At 34.0% G+C, this 25,160-nt stretch overlaps 1 protein-coding gene across 3 annotated transcripts in view; it reads left to right on the forward strand.

Annotated features, from left to right (window-relative positions):
* Window positions 1–25,160, forward strand: part of MAP3K7 (mitogen-activated protein kinase kinase kinase 7) — a 64,386-nt gene that overhangs the window by 28,137 nt on the left and 11,089 nt on the right. For 2 of the 3 annotated variants that reach the window (XR_013765272.1, XM_079148285.1), the window contains exons 9-13: window positions 58–139; window positions 2,656–2,786; window positions 3,435–3,564; window positions 6,165–6,245; window positions 17,412–17,476. Coding sequence is in view for 2 of the 3 variants with exons in the window: in XM_079148285.1 (XP_079004411.1) it covers window positions 58–139; window positions 2,656–2,786; window positions 3,435–3,564; window positions 6,165–6,245; window positions 17,412–17,476 (489 nt within the window). In the remaining variant the exon portion in view is untranslated. The remainder of the gene's footprint in view (window positions 1–57; window positions 140–2,655; window positions 2,787–3,434; window positions 3,565–6,164; window positions 6,246–17,411; window positions 17,477–25,160) is intronic. The other variant, XM_079148286.1, reaches the window with a different exon arrangement.

Here is a 25,160-nt window from a genome sequence, read left to right on the forward strand (position 1 = left end):
AGAATTTAATTTGTATTAACAGAAATTTTAAATTATGATTTCCTTTTGTATATATAGTACTTTCCAGGAGCAGATGAGCCATTACAGTATCCTTGTCAGTTTTCAGATGAAGGACAGAGCAACTCTGCAACTAGTACAGGTAAATGGATAGATTGGAAGAATTATATCCTGAGTTTTTTCTATCTTTTTCATATGAATTATAATCAAGAAGCAATGAATGATGTCCCCATTTGCATTTTAATTCCTTCATTTCATATGATCATCTGCAATTTGAGTTTCCAGGTGCATCATTCTTGAAGGTATCTAGATTAAAGAGTTACTTGAGAGTTGCTTCCAAGTCTTGGAATTCTTACATCGTAATGTGTAAAAAGATTGAATATTGTATTGCTGTGAATATCTTAATTTTTAATTTGAATAATAGTTTTTACATAGATATTGCTAGATCAAATAGGATTAAAATTATTTTAAATGTATACATGTTTCTTCACCATGAACACCCTACTTTTGTTTTTTTCCTAAGACACTTTTATTTAAGAAGCTGTGTTTTCGTTGAAAGTTACTCAGTTTTCTAAAATGTGAAGTAGTAATAACAAATGGTCGTTGGTGGTCATATCAAAAAATAGCTGAAATCACACTCTTAGAAATCTTATACCTCTCAAAATACTTTGCATTTTTGTTACCCTATTCCATCTGCAAGGTATATATATACCTGTACACATATATTTGCATCTCGTTGAGTTGCTTAAAATTTTATTCTTACTGAAGTATTTTTAATGTTCTTTTCCCTTGCATTAAGAATAATTTTATTTTAAGTTGCTTTACTGTTTGGCTAGTTATTCTCAAAGTCTAATTATATTGAAAATTTATATTGAGTTGCTTTGAATTCTAAAGTGAACTTCTCTAGAATTCTATCATTTGCTTCTCCCTTTATCTCTAAACCCTCTCCTCATTCCCATATTGTGACCTTCAGTCCTTTGATCCTTCTACCTTTTCACTGACCTTTTCGCTGACCTTCCACCTTTTAGGTTCCTTTTTCCTTCATCTCTCCACTTAATTCTAGTCAACTCTGATAGTCCTTTGGAAATTTACTCAGCTGTCCAGCCCCTTTCTCAGAATTAATCAGGCTGATTTAGCCTGATTAATTATGATACTTAGCTACTCCTTGCCTATACCAGTGCAGCTGCAGGTGACTGGAGATAGCACATGTGTACCATCCTAAGGTGCATATGTAGCATTGCTGAACCATTGTACTATTTTTAGTCCATATCCTCTCCCCTAGATTACTGAATTTTATGCTTTTACCTCTTTCCCCAAACTTCAAACACTTCCTCTTCAATCCCCACTCTTCACTCTCAGTTAACCTTGTTTGCTATTCCTTTGAGAAAAGTGGAATAATCAGAAGGTAGCTTATACAGGCTCCCCCATTATGCACCTACTTATCTGCATCTGTACCCATCTATTCTATGTTTTTTCCCATTGGTGTGGCTAAACTATACTTGTTTTTTGCCAAAGGCAAACCTTTTTGCTTGTGCCCTGTGTTCTATCTGACCTTCCCAACAATTCTGTTATATGATCAGTTTTAGCCTATTAGGATCCTTCCCAGAGTAAATACGGTCTATATTTGAAATTGCTAGCTTCTTTCATCCCATTCTATCTTATACCAATGCCATTTAGACTACTATTCCAGAACTGTTCTTGTTAAGGTTACTAGTTATTTCTTTTACTAAATTTAATAAGTGATTTGTCATAAGTGACAAATAGCTTTCATAAGTGATTTGTCATTTGACACACTTTATTATTATCTCCTCCTTTTTTTCTTTTCTTTTCTTTTTTTTTTTTTTTTTGGTACTTGGAATTAACCACTGAGCCACATCCCTGCCCCTTTTTTGTATTTTATTTAGAGGCAGGGTCTTCCTGAGTTACTTAGTGCCTCACCAAATTGCTGAGGCTGACTTTGAATTCGAGATCCTCCTGCTTCAGCCTACCAAGCTGCTAGATTAAAGACATGCAACACCATGTTCTGCCATTACTATCTTCTTCTTACCAGCACTTTCTTCATTATTTTCTTCAAGACATTACATTAGCCTGAGTTTCATTTTAGGTCTCTGGCCATTTTGTTCTGTTTTCTTTGCTGTTTAATCTTCATCTCCTCAACCTGCAAATGTCATCATGCCAAGGCCTCAAATCATTTTAGATATGTCCATTTCCTTGATAACTTCTTCTAATATCAAGGCTTTATATACCATCAGCTTGCTGATGTTTTTCTTCATATCATATTCAAAATCCATATTCACATATCCAGCTACTTGCTTGATCTCTAATAGGAATCCAAATTTAACATTTTCCAAACTGAGTTCCTGTTACTTCATTTAAATTTATTCATCATCTTGTTTTTTCCATTTCAGTTAAATAACCCCTTGTTCTACTAGCTTATGGTACAAACTTTAGGACTACTAGATTATTAGACATTTTAACTCCTTTTTTTACTATCCTTAAGTTTCATTTAAAATGGGCTCTTTTGGAATGTCTTCATTACTGTAAAATATTATTTCTATTCATGTCTTCCAGTTGAGAGAAGAATTTTGGTTGCATACTATTGAATGAAGCATTTGTGGTATTTTCAACCTGTGGTCATAAATGTTTCTGCTTTCCTAGGCTCATTCATGGACATTGCTTCTACAAATACTAGTAATAAAAGTGACACTAATATGGAACAAGTTCCTGCCACAAATGATACTATTAAACGCTTAGAATCAAAATTGTTGAAAAATCAAGCAAAGCAACAGGTTTGTTATGTTACTAAAAGTAAACTTGCATGGTGACCTTGCCAGTAGTCATAACATTAAACTAACTGAAGTTAATTATTTGCCATCTTCTATAATATAAATCCTGACTGTTCTTCCTGAAGCACACAAATGAGCTTAAGAAGAGAGTCATAATGAGTTTCTCCTGCCATTTACTGCCAAACAGGTTGTTCTCCCTTCTGATGATTGCTGTCTTTGCCAAGTCTGCAACTCCATCCCTGTGATGACCCCCTCACTTTTTTGGTTGGTGGTTAAAAATGTATAATGGACACATTTTGACTGCACCCCCCAGTTAAAGGAGTTGTCCTAAATCTGTCTTCACGCTGTTCAGATTTATTACATTGTTGGTTTAAAAATATTTCAAGGAGCAATTTTTGTTCTTGTTTGCGGCATTTAGGTTAACTAATAACGGGCATTTAACTCCCAACTCTAGTGACTACCTTTTCATAAAGGTAGTATCTCAGCTTACTTTTCTGTTTTCTGTTGCTCCCTCTTTCTTCATATTTCCCTTCTTTAGGAAAGTAGAGGGTCCATAAGAATCCACCTTAGTAATCTTCCTCCTTCTAAGCTGCCCAAGATTTCTAAATCTAAACAATTTCAGTAATTCAGAATGACCTAAAATTTTAACAGAGTGAATCTGGACGTTTAAGCTTGGGAGCCTCCCGTGGGAGCAGTGTGGAGAGTTTGCCCCCAACCTCCGAGGGCAAGAGGATGAGTGCTGACATGTCTGAAATAGAAGCCAGGATCGCTGCAACCACAGGTAAAAAGGAACCACAAATCCAAAGAGGAGTGAAAATGCACATAATCCTTTTTGGCATAGTAATTGCAGTTGCTTTAGTGGGGATGTCAGAGGTTTTGTGTGTGTGTGTGTGTGTGTGTGTGTGTGTGTGTGTTGTTCTTTCTTTAAGCAGGAAACAGATTTATAGTGCACATTCTAAGCCTCTAGCCATAATTTGTATATTTATCATACTCCAAATGAGGAAAATATGACTTATAAAATTTTTTGAATTATAAAATGTCTTCCTAATTACAAATTTTATCAAATATAATTCTTTCTGCTCAAACGCAAGCTGAAAGTCTTGTAAATCGAAATTTAAGCCAACTCCAGGATGTTTGCAACGATTTTGAGTGATTTAATTAGATGTCTGTGCTGCACTTAGATAATAGCAAATATTTTATTTTGAAGTGAGCTAAAAAAATATACTCCAAATCCAGCTATGATTCAACCTTACTGTATGCTTCTCCTTCCTTCTAGTGCAAAAGTAGCTAAATTGTATGTGGTTAATTCATTTAATCATAAAATAAAAGAGTAATAATTGTGTTGGATCTTGAAAAACTAGCATTAAATTCCATTTTGTCAGTTCTTAAAATTACTAATAATAGAAGAACTACTCAGCACAAACCAATTATATATTTTATTACCCAAGTGGACTGAGAACTTTCTTTTCTAACCAGGTTTCATTTTACTAATGCTTATTTAATTTGTGATTTTTTAGTTTAATTTTGTTTTTCCTTCTCCTGATTCTTCCCATGGTAGAGGGGAGCTGATTATAAAAAGTAAACACATTTTTGTTGAGGAGAATGTGGAAATGTAAACAAAAACCTACATAATTATCCTACTAAGAAATAAACACTTAAACATTTTTGTGTAGTTACATCTAGTCTTTTAACTAAGAATACATATAACTGTTTGTTTTCCATGTGTATTTGCATATATATTTTTTAACTTAGCTAACCAGGTTTTATTTTTTTAGGTCTTTTCTTTACATTTTTCTCTGAATATAATACTCTCATTGTATGTGGAACTCTTTTCAGAAAGTAGTAGTCCAGATGGACCATCGTACTGTATATACTTCTCTTCAATTAATCATGATCACTGATTTTATCTATTGGTACTAGACTCCATTATTTTACAACAGAGTATCCAAAATAACAGTGTTCGTAATATATAAGCCTTATTTTTCATACATAAACAAGTTTGGAAGTAGTCTCTATGATTATCAGGCTGCTGGTCTCCCTTTATTTCTCTGTGTTATAGCTTCTGTCCTCGAGGTTACCTTATGGTCCAAAATGGTTATTATAGTTCCAGTCATCACTTCTACATTACAGACAACAGGAAGGAAGAATCAGGGAAAGATGAAAGGGCAGCCAACCTTCTTAAAGAAACTTTCTACAACAACTTTCACATAGATGTCGTTGGCCAGAGTAACATGGTGGTCACGTAGCTTCTTTAGAAGAAGGGATCTGTGCTCATTTATTTAGGAGCATTGCTATCTTAATTAAAGTCAGCTCTTTTGTCAAGAAAGAAAAAAGAGATTGGCAGGGAACTAGCAGTAGAAACAATCAAGGTGAGTATAGGTCACCAAACACTAACAAGCCATGAGTCACAAGTATTTTTGTAGAGTGGGCTTTGTTAAATTCTGCCCACAGAGACATAACCCCTACACTTTGGGGAACCTTTTTCAGTTCAGGGGTGTCAAGAGAGATTCACCAAGTATACTGATTGTACCCTAAAACAGAAAGTAGTGCCTTCATAATAGTTTGATGCTGGTATTATTTTTCTAGTCAAGTTTGGTATATAATTATTCTTTATAGAAATGATATTTCACTAGGTTAAGGATAACTGTGCACTTTAAAACTACCCTGTCCTATCTGCTTAAATGTAGGACAAATACTATTGTACATCCTTTGAATTTTACATAATTTAAATTTTTTAGTGAATTGTCTTACTTTGAAGGTTCATACTACAACTTCTTACAACCTTCATGTTTAGCAGAAATATACCCTAAATTTTGGAACTCCTAGTAAATATTCAGTTTATTAGATATATGTGCAACTATTTATAATTAGGAAAGCATAAACGTTTCATACTTTGATTCTCTAATTATTGTTTTATTACTGAATTTTACTTTATAGTGAATTTCAGGAAAACACTTAATTGAAACTATATTTCTGTTTGTGTAATTAAAACAAATATGGCAGCTTATTTCTTATTCTTTTTTTTCTTCCTTCCTTCCCTTCCCTGCCCCCATTGCGTATCATTGGTTTCACATAGGTAGATTATTTCAATGAACACACCTGAAATTTAGTTTCCTCATTACCCTGCAGCTTTGTCTGTCTCTTTTTTTTTTCCCCTTGCTAATTAAAACCAGTGTGTGAAACTTCTTGAATTGTTAGCTGTTTGCTCTTTAATCATGCCTTTTCTAGCATGGATAAAAAGTTAGATAGTTCTGCATGCCATTCTGCATGAAATGTTATTAACATAACTATTTGAGAATTATTCTGTTTTTGTAGTTAATCATTTTCTGTATTACTATTTGTGGTTGTTTGCATGTATACTGTATATATGTGTTTTTGCAGCCTATTCCAAGCCCAAACGGGGCCACCGTAAAACTGCTTCATTTGGCAACATTCTGGATGTCCCTGAGATCGTCATAACAGGTATCATAGACCACCTGAGTTGGTCTAATAGCTGTGGAACTGGAATAATGATCCCTGGTATTTTGTAAATACTTCTTGCTCCAATTTTTACAGGACATGAAAATCGATACCTTGCATACAGTAATTAGGAAGAAAGATTGAAAACTGTATACAACTCCCTTTTTGTTTCTAATAGCAAGGATAAAATAAAAGGAAAAGAAAATCTTCTCACAGAATGGAGTACACCAACCAAGAATTCTGCCAACTTCCTCTCATTTGGGAAGTAGATGTATGAACTCAACTCAGACCTTTTTTGCACCCAGCAGAAACGGGAAACAACTGAAATTTTTCGTTGTCATGGGTTCCTTTCCTCCTCAAGTTATTACATTTGGGGCTACCTCTAGGCTTTATTCCAGCCTCTTTCTGTTGGCAGCAAATTAATATGAAGTTGAGAGAAGAGAGTTGCCAAATCTCATTTTGTCTTAATGTGGAAAACAGAAACAAAAGTAAAACAAAAAGAGATTTGCTGTTTTGCAGGGTATCTTGCAAAAAAAAATCATCATCATCATCATCATCATGTAAAACAAAGGTCCATTCTAGTTCTTGTATCAGAAAGATCTTATAAATTACCTGTTTTTATACCTGATTCACACATGGTACTTCAGTGTCAAATTGGTAAAATGATTTAATATCTTGTAGTCATTTCATAGAGAAATATGTTACCATTTCTAATACAAGCTTAAATGTCATATCAAACTTCAGTATTGACTAATATGTTAACTTTATCAATTATCATTTATCCCTCTACCCTAGGTTCTCTTCTATCTCTGTCCCCCAAATTTTGGTAAGGAAATGCATAGTATTCCTTCCAGTATATGTGTGTGATTTGGAGAAAGCACTCTGAACTTTGCCTGTGATTGTGCTTTCAACAAAAGTGTTTATATTGAAAAATTCTATAAGGGTAGAGACTGTGTTTTCGATTAGACCAGTAGTAGTTGGCTCAGTTCTTCACATATTGAGTGTAGTGTTTAATAGATAGGTGTTTATTAAATAAAGAAAGAAACCATTATTGAGCATCTGCAGTAGCTAGGATACAAAAACATATCATACAATTTGGGGGTCATTTTGTCTATACAAAATTATTTTATATTCCACTAGTTATTAAAAGTTTCTTATTTTACATTATTGTCACTATCACTATTCAAAGAAAAGCATTAAGTCATTTCTTACATAGTAATTTTTTTATTGAGTCAGGAATGCTTTAAAATTAAAGTATTTGTGATCATTTTACTTCCATACTGATAGGTGTATTTATTCAGAAACAATACTCTGGTTAAAGTAGGGTAGCATTTAAACTTACGTACTACTGAATTGTGATTACCTTAAATGTTTGAGAGATTAAAACATTTAGACAATAATACAGTCAATTAGGTTTATGGTTAAGCATTAAAAACAAATTATATGTGTGTGTGTGTTTAGCAATATAACTATTACTATACATGGATTATGGAAGAAGGAGAAAAGAGCAAAGAATAATAGTTTACACTGGCAGGAGTTACTGGCTTATGACTAACAAAAGCCATGGGTGTTACTAAACATCCTACAATGTCCCAGACAGGCCCCACAACAAAGAATTAGCCAGTTCAAAAAGTTAACAGTGCTGAAGCTGAGAATCCCTGGTTAAATATTCTTTGTGATATACAAAGTAGTTTAAAGTGCATCATCTTAATTGACCTTCATTTCAGCCTTATTAGCTAGTAAGGTTATCAGGTGAAATTATAGCCATTTTTCAGACATAAAATAGATCCAATGATACTGGGTGGTTTTGCCAGAGTCACACAGCAGCTTGGACCCCAGCCCATATCTTCCAACTTCAAATCACACCCATTTCCTTCTCTTTAGTTTAAGTCACAGAAGATAGAGTAATCCCTGCCTCATGCCACCCACCGCACCTATCCACCCCACTTTAGTGTTCACATTAAGAAGAACTCTCCACTCAGGGAAACCATGACCGTGGGTCCTTTATGGAATCAGAAAACCTTAATTTTGCTATTAATTTGCCAGAGCAGCAATGCTGTTTGAATGAAAATATTAGTAATATATTTTATAAATATTCTAATTGGATTTTCCTTCCAGATACCAAAACATTAACCTAATCATTTTCCACACAAGAATATGAGATCTGGAATTGAAATTGATGGACATAAAAACCAAATATTAATGTTGTCTACATTGTAATATAACCTACCCTTTGGGAATATTTTGGTTCCTAAGGAGGATGGCATTTAATTTCCCAAAATTCATAATGCTTCTGCAATTTTTTCCTTCCTTTAAGAATGTTTCCAACATGGTCTATGATTTTAACAAATACTACTTGATGTATCCCACTATTATTAATTAGCCATGGAACCCAGTGGTAAGCATTTTTTAAAATATAGGGGTTTTTTAAAATCTTAATATTTATCTTAGATAAGTAGTTTCAGTAATACTTCCCTTTGACCAAGTATAACATGCTGAGTCCAGTATCCTTGTTGCAGTGAACTGCCTCTCAAGAATGTTCCTTCAGACATCACAAAAAATATTTCATATGTACATCATTACTAAACAGGTAAAATGCCTAACATAGGTGAACAAATGCAAAGATCCCTGTAGGTTGGGAATCTATCTCAATGGTAGAACATGTGCCTAACATGAGGAAGGTCTTGGGTTCAGTTCCCAACACTGCAAAAAAAGAAAGAGGAAGAGAATCCAAATGCAAAGACCCTAACCTTCTAATCTATTTATTGCTTACTCCTCAAAAATATTATGTGCTATTCCATCTTCAAATGAGGAAGAAAAATCAACTTATGGCTATGAGCAATTTTTCATCAGTTGTCTTAAGTCATGCCGAAATCATGCCAAAAATTGACCTTTAATATTTCAGGACTCCCTATAGATTAAACTATTAGTTTTCTATGTCTCATTTCCATTATTCCTAGGACGGAAGTTTTGGCAGACGTTGGTATAGTAACCCTCCCTTCTACTTTCCACTGTTCACCTGCCCTTAAAGAGTGAGCTGCAGACCAGTCTGACTCCATATTACCAGACCAGACAGAGTGAAAAGCAAATTACTGGTAGTAATTTTTGCTGACTCTTCATTTGTGAAGAAGATTCCACCAAGTAGCAATGTGCTACCTAAACAAAGTAAATGTAAATATGAAAGTTTCTTGCCCAGAATTTAGACCATTTAGAATCATAATTTTCTAATGCACTTGCTTGTTGAACATTATAAATCAATAAGTTGGTATAGGCTTTGATAAACGGAAATGGCCTTTCTTAAATGTTTTCCACCAAAACTTGTGGGTTTAAATATATATATATTGTTGTTGTTGTAGATGGACACAAAAACCTTTATTTATTTTTATGTGATGCTGAGGATCGAACCCAGTGCCTCACACATACTAGGCAGGTGCTCTCTACCACTGAGCCACAACCCCAGCAAAACCTGAGTTTTAAAAGCTGTTCTTTTCAACCATTGTATTGTTATTTGTTGTACTTTTATTTGAAGAAAAGAGAATGGGTGATAGATACTTGGGTTGCTTTAAGGTGTTCTAGTTTTTTAAAATTTCTTTCAGTATTTTAATACAGGACAATAAAATGCAGATCTTTGTTTAATTTGGCTTTTCCTTTTTCCCGCATCTTATTTTTATTGCTATCCAAGCTTCCAATTCTTTTTTCCTTTCCCTTCATCTCAAATACCCTAAAGAGACAGGGTTTCCAATTGTGAAACTATAATATATTCAGACAATGATAGTAATAGTTTCTTTGGTGCTAGAAGAATGTATGTTTGCATTCCTTTTAAAAATCCAAATGTCAAAGGTGAACAGGTAAAATGCCTAAAAATTACAAAAAAGGGAACAACAGCATTTTCCAGTTTAAAGCATAGAATAAGTCAACAGTAGTTAAGAAAGCAATTTTGTTCATGATTCCTTCATCAATAATCAAGGCACATCAGCAGTTGTGCTCCTAGAGTCTGATGTGAATAGTTCGAGCTCTCAAGGAAATCAGCTATGATATTATTTCATTGAATAGGTTGTTCATTCCTTTGGTTTGTATCTCTGTGCCTTCCTCAATCCCAGTAATTCTTAAATTTGGTCTTTTCATGATGTCCCATAGTTCTTGGAGATTCTGTTCATGATTTCTTACCATCTTCTCTGTTTGGGCGACTTTATTTTCAAGATTAAATATTTTGTCTTCATTGTCTGAGGTTCTGTCTTCCAAGTGGTCTAGTCTGTTGGTGATGCTTTCCATTGAGTTTTTTATTTGGTTTATTGTTTCCTTCATTTCAAAGATTCCCTTTTTTTTTGTTTGTTTTTTGTTTTTTTTTTTTTTTTTTTTTTGAGAATCTCTCTCTCTTTGTTGAAATGATCTTTTGCTTCCTGCAGGTGCTCTTTCAGCTTATTGGTATTATCATTCATTGCCTGCATTTGCTCTCTCATCTCATCCTTTGCTTCGCGAATCATCTTAATCATGTATAATCTGAAGTCCTTTTCTGACATTTCTTCTAACATACTGTCATTGGATTCTATTAATATAGAATCTAGATTTGTTTAGATCATTTTCTTCCCTTGTTTTTTCATGTTGTTCATGTATCTTCCCCTCTAGTGCTGCAGATCTGGGGTATTGCAGATTTCCCCCTATAGGCTTATAGTGGCCCTATAGGTTTCCAAAACCTTTTAAAGGGAGATCAATATTAGCAGTGCCCAAATCAGACACTATGCAATCCTAGACCAAATAGCCCCTATGGGGACAATAACAAAATTGTCATAATAAACAAATTGAGTTCAAATGTTATCTTCGGTAAAACAAACAGGTTTACAATAATGTCTGCAGTTTCTAATGGGGGACAAAGGAATGCAGAGGGATGAAGAATATGGCTGTTAATGGGATAATAAAAGAATATACAGAAGTTCTAGAAAATAGAAAGGGTGAGAGTGTAATCAAAAGAAATCGGATGTTAGCATGTAAATAAGGGAGAAAGCGACTCTGAGGGAACAGGTAAACAAAAGGAAAAGAAAGCAAGAAACGTAAAGAAATAAAAACTTAAATATTTTTTTTAAAAAGGAGAAAAAAGAAAATTTGTATAACAGTCATATACTAATGAAACCTCCCAGTGTTCAGTAGCCTGATGTATGAGAGGTACCTGACAATGAGCTTCAAGCCTCCAGCAGGCGTCTCATGATGGGATTTGCCCCACCTGAAGATCAGAGCTACGGCTTCCAGGATTATCCAAGATGGCTGCTCTGGCTTCCAAATGTGTTGACAAATGGGGAGCTGCAGCTCAGGGGTGATGTGGTCAGCTGGAGGTCCTGGAAACAGGATGCAGTTGGTCTGGCAGTGGTCCTGGAGGTCGGGTGTGTTTGGTGTGGTTGTGGGATCCAGGAGGCCGGGTGCAATCAGTGGGTCTGGGTTCCCGGTGATAGGGCGCAGTCAGTTGATCTGGGGGTCCTGGCGGCAGGGAGCAGTCAGTTGATGTGAGGGCCCCAGAGGCAGGGAGTAATCGGTCGGGCTGAGGGATCCTGGAGACGGGATTCAGTCAGTCCGGCCAGGGGTCCTACAGGGCCTGGCTGTAGGAAATCAGCTATGAATATAATACAATTTGAAATTCACTGGAAAAAAATTACCGGGGTGTATGTGTGTATGAATACACACACAAACATATGTGCTACCTGTAAAAGTTCTAATTGAAACCTTAGTCTTCTGCATTTCCTCCTGTTACAGGCCTGGGGTCTTCTAGGAAACTCAAGACAGCATGAAGACTCCACCCTCACTTCAAACCCCATTTCTTGTGATCAAGTCAGAAATATTTCAGACATGTTCAGAGTAACAGGCATGAGTTTATTAGAAGGGAGAGGAAAGAGAAAGGGGACACTCTCAAGGGAGAGTGGGTCCTTTCAGAGACAGTGGGGAGACAGTGTGCCTCTCTTGCACTCCAGTGTTATCGAGAATTTCAGAGAAGTTTCCAGAAGGTCCCACCCAGGACCACCTCTTTATTTTTGACAGGATGATGTCACACTTTCAAGTCACCACTGCCATGACAGCTCTAAGTTACTTTGGCCCATGCCGATTGGTTCTAACTGAAATCTTAACCATAAATTCTTAGAGATAGTATGGTTAAAAAGAATTGTCCTTATCTCCCTGAGTTCCTATATCTGGTCTGTTAAAAGGTTCACAAAAGTCTTCCCCTTCAAGGAAACTTGGGTTTCTTTGATCAGCGTTATTTCAGATCTGCATTTCTCCTGCAAATAACAGGTAGTTTGCCAAGGATTGACAGACATGTTGTGTCCACTTAAGCCAGGAAGGGCTGAGGGTAAATTGCTTCTTGGAAAAAAAAGCATGTGGGGATCAGCACCGTGGGCCCATTTTATAGGATTATTCCCTTAACCTCATGTTTCCACCAATTGAATTTGTCTTCCCTTTCACTTCCACTCTAATATAAAATTCATTACACATAATTTATACGAGCTTGATTGCTATTATAAAGTGAAATGAATTTCCAAAATATGATTCACAAAAGTAAAACTTTCCAAATATTGATATTATAATTATAATAATTATAACCCAAATACATTTTGAGAAAATTACCTAAATTGGAAAATATTATAGAGTATTTGTTGTATTCACACTTTTTATTAGTGCTTTGTAATAGCAATAATTTTAAACTTCTTAGTTCACACCAAACTAAAATGCTTGGTTGTGTGTTAAGCATTTGAGAATTCTGATTCATTCTATAGATACCAGTTGCCAGTTTGAGAACCTTGAACAGTGTTTTTTTTTTTTTTTAACATCTTTTTTATTGTTTGTTCTATTTAGTTACACATGACAGCAGAATGCATTTTGATTCATTGTACACCAATGGAGTACAACTTTTCATTTCTCTGGTTGTACACCATGTGGAGTCACACCATTTGTGTAATCATACATGTACCTAGGGTAATGATGTTTCTCTCATTCCACCATCTTTATTTCCCCTCCCCTCATTTCCCTCTATACAATCCAACATTCCTCCATTCTTCCCTTAAGCCCCTCCCCCCATTACATTTCAGTATCTACTTATCAGAGAAAACATTTGGCCTTTGTTTTTTTTGGAATTGGCTTATTTTACTTAGAACAATGTTGATTTAGTACACCTTTTTGTTTTCTAAGCCTTAAATAATATGATATAACCTTTAAGAATGATAGAATGTCTTGATCAAAGAGCATTTTTTGTCTGATGTACTATTCTTAAGGATATGATGAAGAAGAATGAATACTTAAAAGTTTTTGAATCTATGTTATTGAAATATATAAAATATAGTGCCTGGTTCCCTGAAGAGCCTGAATTTAATTATTATTTTTATCATTCTCAGAACTGAAAAGAGATTTTATATGTCTTTATGATTTAGATCTTTTGACTAAAAAGATTTAATGAGTATTCACCTTCAATTTCAGTTAAGGACATTTGGCTATACTCTTGGATTTTTATTTTTTTATCAAGAGTATGATAAAGTAATAAAGTGAGATAAGTAGAATATGAAAAAGGCTCAAACATATTTAACAGAAGAGTGGATGGATAGTTAGGTTTCTGTTACTTACATACTGTTGACTTTTTCTGGAAGTTTCAAATATTTTAGGTATTGGCAAACAGATTGACCTACTCTAAAGCACCAGATAGCTGAAGGCAGATGTTCTTCAGGAACACCTAGGTATTATTTTGCTTGCTTTACCACGATGACAATAGAACCTTTCTAATACTAAATTTGGTTGAAGAAATAGTGGATATTGTTTATAGACATTCCTTTTAACTGGATAAATTGTTAAATATATTCTCCTAAACAATGCAGCTTTAATATGAAGAGACAGAAGAATACAGAGAATGGAGTTTTTCTAGGTCTGGTACATTCATACTTGCACAGGTAAATATCATTAATTGTAAAGATAGTGTCATTAGCAGTTGGAAACCTTTGATTAGGGATGCTGGGGTCCAAGAGGAACTAAGATACATATGCCTATTTCTGTTACTTATAGCCACTGTACTTCCATCAAAATGTTCTATATGTGGTTAATAAGGAAGTTAACTTTACATTGAATATTTAGGAAGTCCCTCCACTATATTGTAGTCTACCAAGATAATTTTTTCTAATATTAAAAAAAAATTAATAAATCTGACTTATTAGAAGGCACAATTCATCCATAAGTAATAATTACTCTCCTTTGATAGAATTAAAAAAAAAAAATACCTGAAAGGTCTAAGGTAAGAGGCAGAATTTGTTGAAAGTGGTTAAAGAATATGAAATTTGTGGTAACCTAAATAAGAAAGCATTTTAAATTACATATTCAGTTTACCATGAAACAGGAATTTAATGCTACAGTACATGATGCTATATAAATTTTTAAATCATTTTACATATGTGAATAATGTCCCACAATTTTTAATATTCTAACTTAAGAACCTTAAATTTCCCAAAGTTTTGGTTAAGAGATGTCTTCACAAAAGTATAGTATTGTTTTTTAAATGAAGAGGGGCTTCAGGAACTTTGAAAAAAATGACTATAGTTAAAGGGATGGAAATCTGTGAACATGTTTAAACCAGTAAGAAAAACCACAGGAGCGGTCTGCCTGGGACTTAAGCGAGCAATCTCCAGAAGATTTCTGGGATGACTTACTCAGGAAATCAATTGTATTTAAAAGAGAAACTTCTTTGAAGAGGTAGATTTCAACTTAAAAACATAACTATGAAAGCAATTGACCTATAAGCTGCTATAGTTTATAGCTGCCTCCCTTTCGATTTGGGGATGGGGAGTAGGGAAAGGTATGAGGCATGAGTTGGCCTCGTGATATATTCCTTCTGTTGCTCTTACTTACAAAAAGTCATTCTAAAATATCTTTCTATCTACCTACCTACCTATATATATACATATATATACTATTTCATTCTGTAATCATTTCATTACTTTCATTACCTATATCTATATGTTTATAGATATAAGTATAGATACTTATAAATAGATAAATGTATTTCTCTATCATAAGTAATGAAAGTTTCAGAAATGATTACAGAGTGAAATACTGCATCATATGTGGGTTTCAGATTCCTTAATCAGTTGTATGTTTATATCATTTTGCTTTCATTTCTTCTTTTTTTTGTTTGCACTATTGTGTGTAATACAGGTATGCACATATCAAAAAAATATAGAAAAATGTATAATGAGTGCATTTCTAAATTAGTATTCAGTTGCAAAATATTCAGAATCCAAATGTTCTGCAAACACATGCAGTAATTTTCATTTGGAGTACTATGAGATTGATTTTTATATTCATATTTCTAAATTATGACTTTTAAACTTAATATTGGAGCAACAAGTATTTGTTGATTGCAATCCTTTTTTGCTTTGTCTGAACTATTTGCCAGGTGGTTTCTGCCATGCTTATGCTAATTGAAATGCATCGCCTGATATTGCTTGCTTTAACTCATGTTGTAGCTTGAAGATTTCTCATTTAATGGTATTCGTTAACTGTCTGCTCTTCTTTACCCTGCTTCCTTAAGTTTTTACTCCTTTTCCTCCAACCCCCTCATGTAGACTTGAGTTGGTTTTTGTTGTTATTGCAATGATGGTGATGTAATAGTTTATAGACACATGTGCAGGATGATTCCTCAGATTCACAAATGTTTCTGATTTGAAGAGAACTCCAGACACTTTTACAAGCCTGTCTCATCTATTGCTAATTTTAGAATGAGTGTGTTGAATGAAATGTGCCTAAAATTGCTTATTAGTCATCGTGATGTGAATCCTTTTTGTCCTTGGGAAACAGTGAGAGTTAAAAGTATTCATGAAAATATCTTAGTGTGCCTGGTTCAATAAATGCCCAGTTTTGTTGTTTTAATTTGTAATGGAAAGTTGGGACTTTTGTGAATAAATTGAAATTTGAAGTAAATCTGAATTCATATTATACGAAGAATTCTAAAAACATAGCCTAAAATGGAAAAAAGAGATGACTTACACTTTGAAAATGGCTATAAGTCTGAGTTTATATATTCAATACATATATTATTGCATTAAACAATTTTATTCCATGGTAAGGTCCATTTAGTTTATATACAGAACAATAGTGAGGTCACAAAGCTTAAGCTGTTAAATTATGTTGATTAGTATAAGAGGATTTTTTTAAAACTCAGAATCATAAAACTATAAAATTTTAAAAAATGAATTCTCTGCTAATGGGGCCATAGCTATTAGAGTGCATGTTCTGAGTGCTGTCTGCTGGTTGAAAAATTACATAATATAGCTATGAGAGTCAAAAGAATTTTGAGTATTGTGTCAGCTGTTACCCATAGTATTTTGGTGTTTCCTTTTAGACAGCTGATCTCTCAGCTTAGAAGATACTGTATAAACAACCCTGTTCCCAAATAAAAGTGCTGAATGACACTATTGCTCAATTCATTCCATTTTGCTAAAGATTTAAATGTGTAGCATTCTTTATTTTTATTAAATTAAATACAGCAGGAAATATACACACACACATATATATAATAGCACATTTCAACAATTTATATTTGAGAGTGGAATGAGAGTCATTTATCTCCAGAAAGAAATTAAGTCTATATTCACAAAAAATAAATTACTGCATTCTGGCAAACACTATTAGGATTAAGTGTTACTCGCTATAATAAATTTAAGCCTAAGCATCCATTTAGACCCTGAAACAAGGTACTGCTGCCCATTAAAGTCAGTTGTGTTGTGTCTTACAACACGCTAGCTGTCTTGCTGTAAAAAACTGTAACGTAAGGCCCTTGAAATAGATGCCGTCATCAGTCCCAGCCTCGCAGCATTCATCTATTTAAACACATGACAGAAGATGGTGGAAGAGAGTTCAGCAGCTATTCATGTGGTCGGAATGGTTATTGTATTAGGACATATTCTGTTGTAGGCCAGCAACTTTTGAGTTAAAACACTGCAGCTGTTTCTCTTCCTTTCCTTACGTATCTCTCTCTCCCTCCCTCTCTCTCTGCCTCACATACACACACAATAAACTCACTTATTCTTTTTTCCCATGAACATTTTGTGTAGATCCAAGGAGCAGCAGATGGCAACTTCCTGCTATAGCATTTATACCCTTATTACCTGTTTGAATAGATTCCATTATTTTACTTTTTTTATTTTTTAAAAGGCAACGGGCAACCAAGACGTAGATCCATCCAAGACTTGACTGTTACTGGAACAGAGCCTGGTCAGGTAAGATTTAGCATTCCAATTCTTTGTCTTTGAAAAATGATAGGCAGAAATCAAGAATTAACTATAATATACTATGCCAAAGTAGTTTTGTGAATTGACCCAAAATTGTGGTAGAGAAGTTCATTGGCAGTGAACTTTAATACTTAGAAAGCATAGATGCTATTGTTAATGTAACTGAAAGGATAACTTATGAAACTAAATTTAAACTGCATGAGAAAGTAAATTGTTCAGTATTTCTCTATGTTATATGATTTTCATATGTTTTAGCAAAGAAGTATTCAGTTATATAGTTTAATAATTTGTTGTTGTGATTGTACTTGAAAGTGAATCACCAATGTTATCTCCTTTTTACTAATGAGAGGAGTAAGTAGTTCCCAAATAAGATGTCTCTCCTCTAGGGTCACATAGGACATTGGCATATTTGTTAATTTGGCATATCTACTGCATTTATATTTTTGTGAAATATCTTTTAGACAATATTTACTAAGCAGATGGATACACTCTAGAAAGGCATTTATTCCAGTTGTCAAGGTTTTTATTTATATTTCTAGATGTTCTTCTAACCACCCATTATCTTGCTATCACTGCTTCTTTGTAGGTAGTTCAGACAGTGCTGTTATTTAAGCCATTACTGACAAATAGAGTGTTTTAACCAACCACGTTATAAAAGTAGCTTGGTCATTAGTGTTTTTTTGTTACTCAGGTTAATGTACCATATATAATTTGTATCATGTTCTCTAAAATGATTGAGGACTGATAATGAGATGTTTTGTTTTCATTTGTACTGAAGTAAATTTTTTAAGTACAGCATGCATCTGAAGTAATTAAATTATCACATCATGGGCCATATTCATGTAAAATTTTGGCGTTCTGTATTTAAAAGAATGTGATTTAATTGTGATAATTTGTATTAGTACTTTGCATCCTGAAAAGCTGTTTTCATTTTTATAAAAGACTAAATTTTAGAGATTCTTTGTAATCATTAATACAATTTGAAAGTCCATTATAGCCATTTAACTAACAACTAATCATTTGAGATATTTAAGTGATAAGTATCTTTGATCCTCATTTATCTGGAAGTATTTTTATTATACAACTCAGTGACTACACACCCATGTACATGTATATTCTTAAAATATACAGACATATTTACTATATGTTTTGTGATATTAGTAACTCTAGATCTTTGTCTATTCAGCAGTAAATTTTTCAGTGTTTTTGTGAGGTCCTGAAACTTCTGACTAAAGTTTTCCCTTTTTCTTGCCCTCAAATACTTAAAGGCTTTAGTAACAGATAGTTTGACATCTGGTACTTGCTTTGATTCTGGAGAGGCTTGATGAGCTCAGTCTTTTAAGCTCTGTTTATTATTGCTATTGACATTCCATTTATGAGAACCTCTAGCCAAGTGCTCTCCCTTTGACTAGGAATGAGAAGCTTTCCCTAAGATACATCAGCAGTGGCTGCTACTGTGTGTGCTTTTTCTTTGGACTCTGGAATAAAGGCATTGCTTTCATTGAGGCCTGTTCTCCTTACACCAAGTCTTACTCATTTTCTCACAAGCTTTGTAAACTTGTAATTGTGGTTATTAACTCTTTAATTTGTAATGATGCTTTCAGGTGGTAAAACACAGGAACTGAAGCAGATTGTGAATGTGCAACAGTCATTTGCCTTATTATAGACTATTTCAAAAGATTGGGGTAAGGGAAAGTTTGATAAGACAGTAACATTTATTCTGAAAGAGTTGATATACAATCATTATATGACCAGTTTCTAAAATTGAACTCACTTTTAACCATGGTTTGCAATTAATTTAGTAAGTTTATTAAACACTTACAATGAATCTGGCCTCCTACAGGCTTTGAGAAAGAAAAATGAAACGCTAGATATCCAAGAACTGATCTGACACTAAGGTCTCAGTATTGTTAGAAGTTGCTCTGACTCTCACAGCTGGCTATATTATTGTCTTAAACATCATCTTCCAGACCCCAACATCAAACAAGTTTATGCTGAGACCATGGTAAAATGAGACAAAATAAGTTTATGCTGAGACCATGGTAAAATGAGACAAAATAAGCCCACTTTATAATGTTATCTAAACACAGACAAAAACAAGTTCAGTGCCACCCACAAAATATCAAATATTGCCCTCTCCCACCTAATATGAGTCACTGTTACTTCTTCACTATTTGCAGCTTCATCTTCACTCTGGTCTGCCTTCCGTATAGAATTGTCCCTTCTGTTGACAGCAGCCAATCTAGAGTGAACCTCACGTTCCTTAGAGCCTCGACCAAAGGCTAAATTCTATAATAGTTTCTTTCTAAAACCTCTTACTGACGCACCCCATGGTACCCTGTGATGAGCTGTCTTCATAACAACACATTAAACCCAGCTCTTAACACAGCAGATCAGTTCCTGGTAGTCTTTGGCTGGAGAGCACTGACAATGCCAATAAAGCCCAGTCCTTAGGGAGCTTTTGGGGCTGATCCGCCTTATCTGTTCAGTTCTCATATGAAAGAACTATAGTAATAATAACTTCCCTTTGTCATATATTGACTTTGTACCAGGCAAGCCCTTAATATATATTATGTAAATCTTAACCCTATATAGTGGATATTTGTTATTTCTATTTGCAGGTGGCTAAACTGAGGATTGGAGAAACTTAACCTAAGTCTCAATCTTTCCTCACACTTCTATGAACTTGTTATGATCAGGTTTTAAATGCAGATTTGATTGATGGCACAGAAACTGTACACTCTCTCATCCTATCTTGCATATAAAACTGGATTCAATGTGTGTTAGTGTAATCCTACTAAATGTTAAAAGTTTTGGTTTCTGATAATGTGTCTGCATCATCCTTATTTAGTTTTCAGTGATGATGAGTTCTAACTGTATCATACATTGAGCAAGGGTAACTATAATATTTATTATGGTAAGTTTCCACAAATGACTGCACAAATTTTAATTTATTTTTTATACATTATGTGAACCTTACAGTATTTCACTAAAACTATCTCTTCTTGAGAATGCCTACATACCCTGCTTGGAATTCTATCCATTGTGGATCTGTATTCGAGAGTTCTCTTAGAGGGGCCACAGTCAGTAAAAATTACAGCTTCAAAATGATGCAATTATGATTATCTAGTGAACTGCAGGGTCTTAAATTGTGGCATTAGGCATAAGTTCTTGCCTTAATGAAAATATTTTTCCAGTCTTTCAGGTAGGAAATAAAAAGCCAAGTCTTTTTTTTTTTTTTTTTCCAATAAAATAACTTTCTATTCCTTTTTATAAATATAAAGCTCTGTCAAAGGTCAATTCTGGTTCATGTCTACTGTTGGTAACTTTCCCTGCAGTTTAAATTTGGCTTAGTATTTTCTTGGTGCCCTAAATTGCTCTGTGGCATTTCTGTATACTCATAAACACTTTCATATCCAATCTTATGGTTAGTCATGTTTATCTGTGTGTCTGAAACTTTGCAGGTTATATGGGAGTAAAGTAATTGCATTTGTCTTGAAGGGATGAGCAAAATGTGTTTTAATAGTTTGAGAGCATTTGTGGCCATCAGAATATTTCTAGTGATTTTTTAAAAAAAAATAGCTACTATAGAATAACCTCCATAGTAGGTTGTAAGCAGTAACATAAATTTAGCCAGAAATTAGTGTGATTTTTTAAAAACTTTAAAATTTTACCTGTTCTTGTTAATCTTTTATAGCTTTTAGATATACAGAAAATATAGTTGTTTTGTACTTCTTTAGTTTTTTCATATAAACATGTTAGCATATTATTTATTAAAATATATATTCCTTTAAATATAAAGACTTTAAGATAATTCATACATTTAAATTTAACTCCATATGGCTTTTCTTGTAGCTTTAAAGAAAGTTTTGAAACTTGAACTAAAAATATAAGCTTCATTTCTTAGTTTTATAGCTGTAGATATCTACAAGTAGAAAAGTGTGTCAAGTACCTCAAGAGCCAACAGCTTGGAGAAAAAGATGAAAAGAAACAAGTAAAAAAAGAATTCTCTTGGGAAAGATTTAAATTTCAGGAGTACTATTAATATTAGGTCTAGATAGCCTTATTTGTTTTAATATTGCAAGTGTTTAATGGCCCTTTTTTTCCAGATACTAAATCTGTTCTTACATTTTGAAGACCTAATTCCTACTTGTACTGTCACTTATTTTTAATTACTCATAACTGATACTGATTCTCCTATGTTGCGGGCTCGTTTGTTTTTCCTTTTAAGAATATTAAAATATTAGCATAAAATGACACTGCTTGGAACCCAACCCGCCACCACTATAAAGAAGCACTGCACTCAGTTTACAATAGAGGACTTGGAATATAGCTGAGACCACGGTTTCAATCCCCAACATTGCAGAAAGATTAAAAAAGAAAGAAAGAAATGATAACTACAAAGTAGCATACATTTGAAGTCAAGGCTTACTCTCAAAGAAAGTTAAAAGGACTCAGTGATAATTTCATAATTCTTGCTTTATCAAGAGCAACAGTATCTTAAAAGTACAATTTATACATTGCATGACTTGTTCTCTTTAGTGTATGTTCATTCTTCTTGTATATCAAAGGCAAATAAGCTTAAGCACCATTCTTATATGTGAGTTCCAACAGCTCGTGTTGACATTTTCTTTATTGAGTACTTACATGGTTATTATATAGTTAGAAACTTCTTAAAGCCCAGGTAGCATAATATAAAATTATATGTTCTCTACTCTTTCATTTTAATATTTTTAGTTGTAGATGGACACAATACCTTTATTTTATTTGATTTTTTTTGTGTGTGTGTGGTGCTGAGAATTGAACCCAGTGCCCCACACATGGGAGGCAAGTGTTTCACCACTGAGCTACAACCCCAGCCCATGTTCTCTACACTTAAGAAATTAAAATACTTTTCAAAAACTTCGAGTGTAGCCTGGAGTGTTGGCACACACCCTGTAATCCCAGCAGTTTGGGAAATTAAGGCAAGAGGATTACTAGTTCAAGGTCAACCTTAGCAACTGAAAACCTGTCCCAAAATAGAAAATGAAAACAACTGGGGTTGTAGCTTACTGTTAGAGTACCTTTGGGTTCAGTCCTCAGTACCCACCCACCACCACCACACCCACCTCCAAAAAAATACTAAAGCATTTCAGTCCCAAGTTTAAGTTTATATAGGAAGTTGTTACAAACATTACCAAAAGTCAAGAAGGAAAAAATGTCCATGTAATACTTTTAGTCATGTATATGCTTTATAAAAGAACTGTGATTTTTAAACTAGGAAAGGAATTATTAGATGATACAAGTTTACTCATACCCATTTTGTTTTTATAGCCAGCTTACCCAGCATTTAACAGGCATTGTTATTGTGTCAAGATCTTTAATGTACATTATTTTCATTTGATTTTCACAACCTGATGATATAGTCATATTATCTTCATTTATTTTTAACTTTCTTCGATTCCATTGAGTCATAGAGGCTAAAAAATTTATCTAAAGCTGCATTACTTGTAATTGGCAGAGCAGAAATTCAAACTCTAGATTTTCTTGTCTCCAAAGCCTAATTTCTTATCTATTGCTACTTTTCATCCACACTTTATAAATGAGGAAGGCTTAAAAAGGTTAAGTTACATATATAAGCTCATTTAGCTAAACATGGCCAAACTGAGATTTAAACCCAGGTATTCAAAGTATTAGACTGAACCTTTTGAAATTTTGATAGTTGAGCTACAAAAACAGCAGAGTTCAGTTTCATACATGCCCTGGCCACTTATCCTTGAGTGAATTTGGAATCAAGATGAAAAGCTGAGAGGGGAAATATGGCAGAATTATAAGAGGAGAGAGAATCTAGATGGATAATATATACCTGCTGATCAAGAGTCATGAATGCTTAAGAATATCAGAATTGACCCAGCAGCAACCAGTAAGTGAATGGTTTGCATTTGATACAATGCTAGACATTCCATCCTTAAACATAGGGTCTGACTTTGTTTGCAAAGAAGCAGAACAGTAACAAAAATGATCACATAATGTTGAAGGGGATCGGAGCTGAACCTTACAGGATAGGGAAGAATCATTAAGGAGAAACAGAATAATGTGATACACAGAAACCTATGTAAAAGTGGCATGATTGAAACTGAGGTTTTAGAAAGACCAATCTGATTATGGAGTTAAAAATTGTTTGTGGTATAGAAAAGTTTTAGAGAATTTCTGAAAAAAATTCAATGGTACTTAAGATGAAAGTTATATTTCATCAGTTTTTCTTCAAAATTATTTTATGATTTTTTTATCCCTGAAATGTTTTTAAAAGTTCCTTTTACTATCTAGTGTCTTAATTCACTGTGCTTTTTCAAAACTTAAAATCATAGAATTTTGGTAGTGTGGAACATTAGAAACCGTCACATGCTTAGCGTGGCCCCATTTCTCCAGATAAAGAAAGCAAGTTATTGTAGTTACCTAAAGCAAAACTCAACAGAATTAGAACTTATATCTGCTGTATTCTACTCGTTTACTTTCCACTACTATATTGACTCTGATTTTACTTGATAGAGTCCTGAATTTTAGTATTATGTATTGAAATGGGACCTAAGATTCTTCATAGTGGGGACATTGTGGCACACATAAAATTCCAGCTATTTGGGAGGTTGTGGCAGGAGGAGCACAAGTTTTGAGAATAGCCTGGGCAACTTGGCAACACCCTATCTCAAATTTTAACCTGGGCTATAAACCAGTAGTAAAGTGCCCCTAGGTTCAATCTCCAGTATCTTAAAAAAAATCTTTTTTTTTTTGAAGATTCTTCATAAATTTGTTAATGTTTTTCTGTAATTCCATGTTCTTTTGAGCCTCTTATTTGGTATTCCATCATACTAGAAAGAAAAAGGGGCTTTTTTAAAAAATCCTTAGGATATCCATTTTAGTTTTCTGACATCTTGCTACTGAGGTTCTTAACTCATTTTGTAAATAAAGTATTTCTTATCCAAAATGTGTGGGATCAATTGTGTTTCATATTTTAGATTTGTTCACATTTTGAAATATCTTACAGATGAGACCCAAATCAAACATAAAATTCATTCATATTTCACATATGCCTTATACACATAGTCTGAAATCAGTTTTATACAATATTTTTAGTACTCATGTTTTGACTATGATCTGTTACATGAGGTCAGGTGTGGAGTTTTCTGTATGTTGGCATCATGTCATCACTCAAAAAGTTTTAGCTGTGTCACTGTGGTATGCTGATTTTAAGTCCTTGGGGTACAGGCCATGGAGTGGGATAGCTGGGTCAAATGGTCGTTCCATTCCAAGTTTTCTAAGAAATCTCCATACTGCTTTCCAGAGTGGCTACAGTGAAATAAACCAATCCCAAAAATCAAAGACCAAATGATTACTCTGATAAGTGAATGATGATACATAACAGGGGTGGTGGGTAAGGCAAGAATGGAGGGAGGATGGATTGTGTAGAGGAAAATGAGGGGTGGGGAGAGGGCAGGGGGAAGGAAAGATAATAGAATGAGACAAACATCATTACCCTATGTGCATGTATGATTACACAAATGGTGTGACTCTACTTCGTGTACAACCAGAGAAATGAAAGTTGTACCCCATTGTGTACAATGAATCAAAATGATAATAATTTAAAAAATAAAAAGTTTTGGGTTTCAGAGCACTTCTACTTTCGGTTTTTGGATTA

Source organism: Sciurus vulgaris (genome assembly GCF_902686455.1).
Source record: "Sciurus vulgaris genome assembly, chromosome: 7".
In the NCBI taxonomy this organism is placed as follows: domain Eukaryota; kingdom Metazoa; phylum Chordata; class Mammalia; order Rodentia; family Sciuridae; genus Sciurus; species Sciurus vulgaris.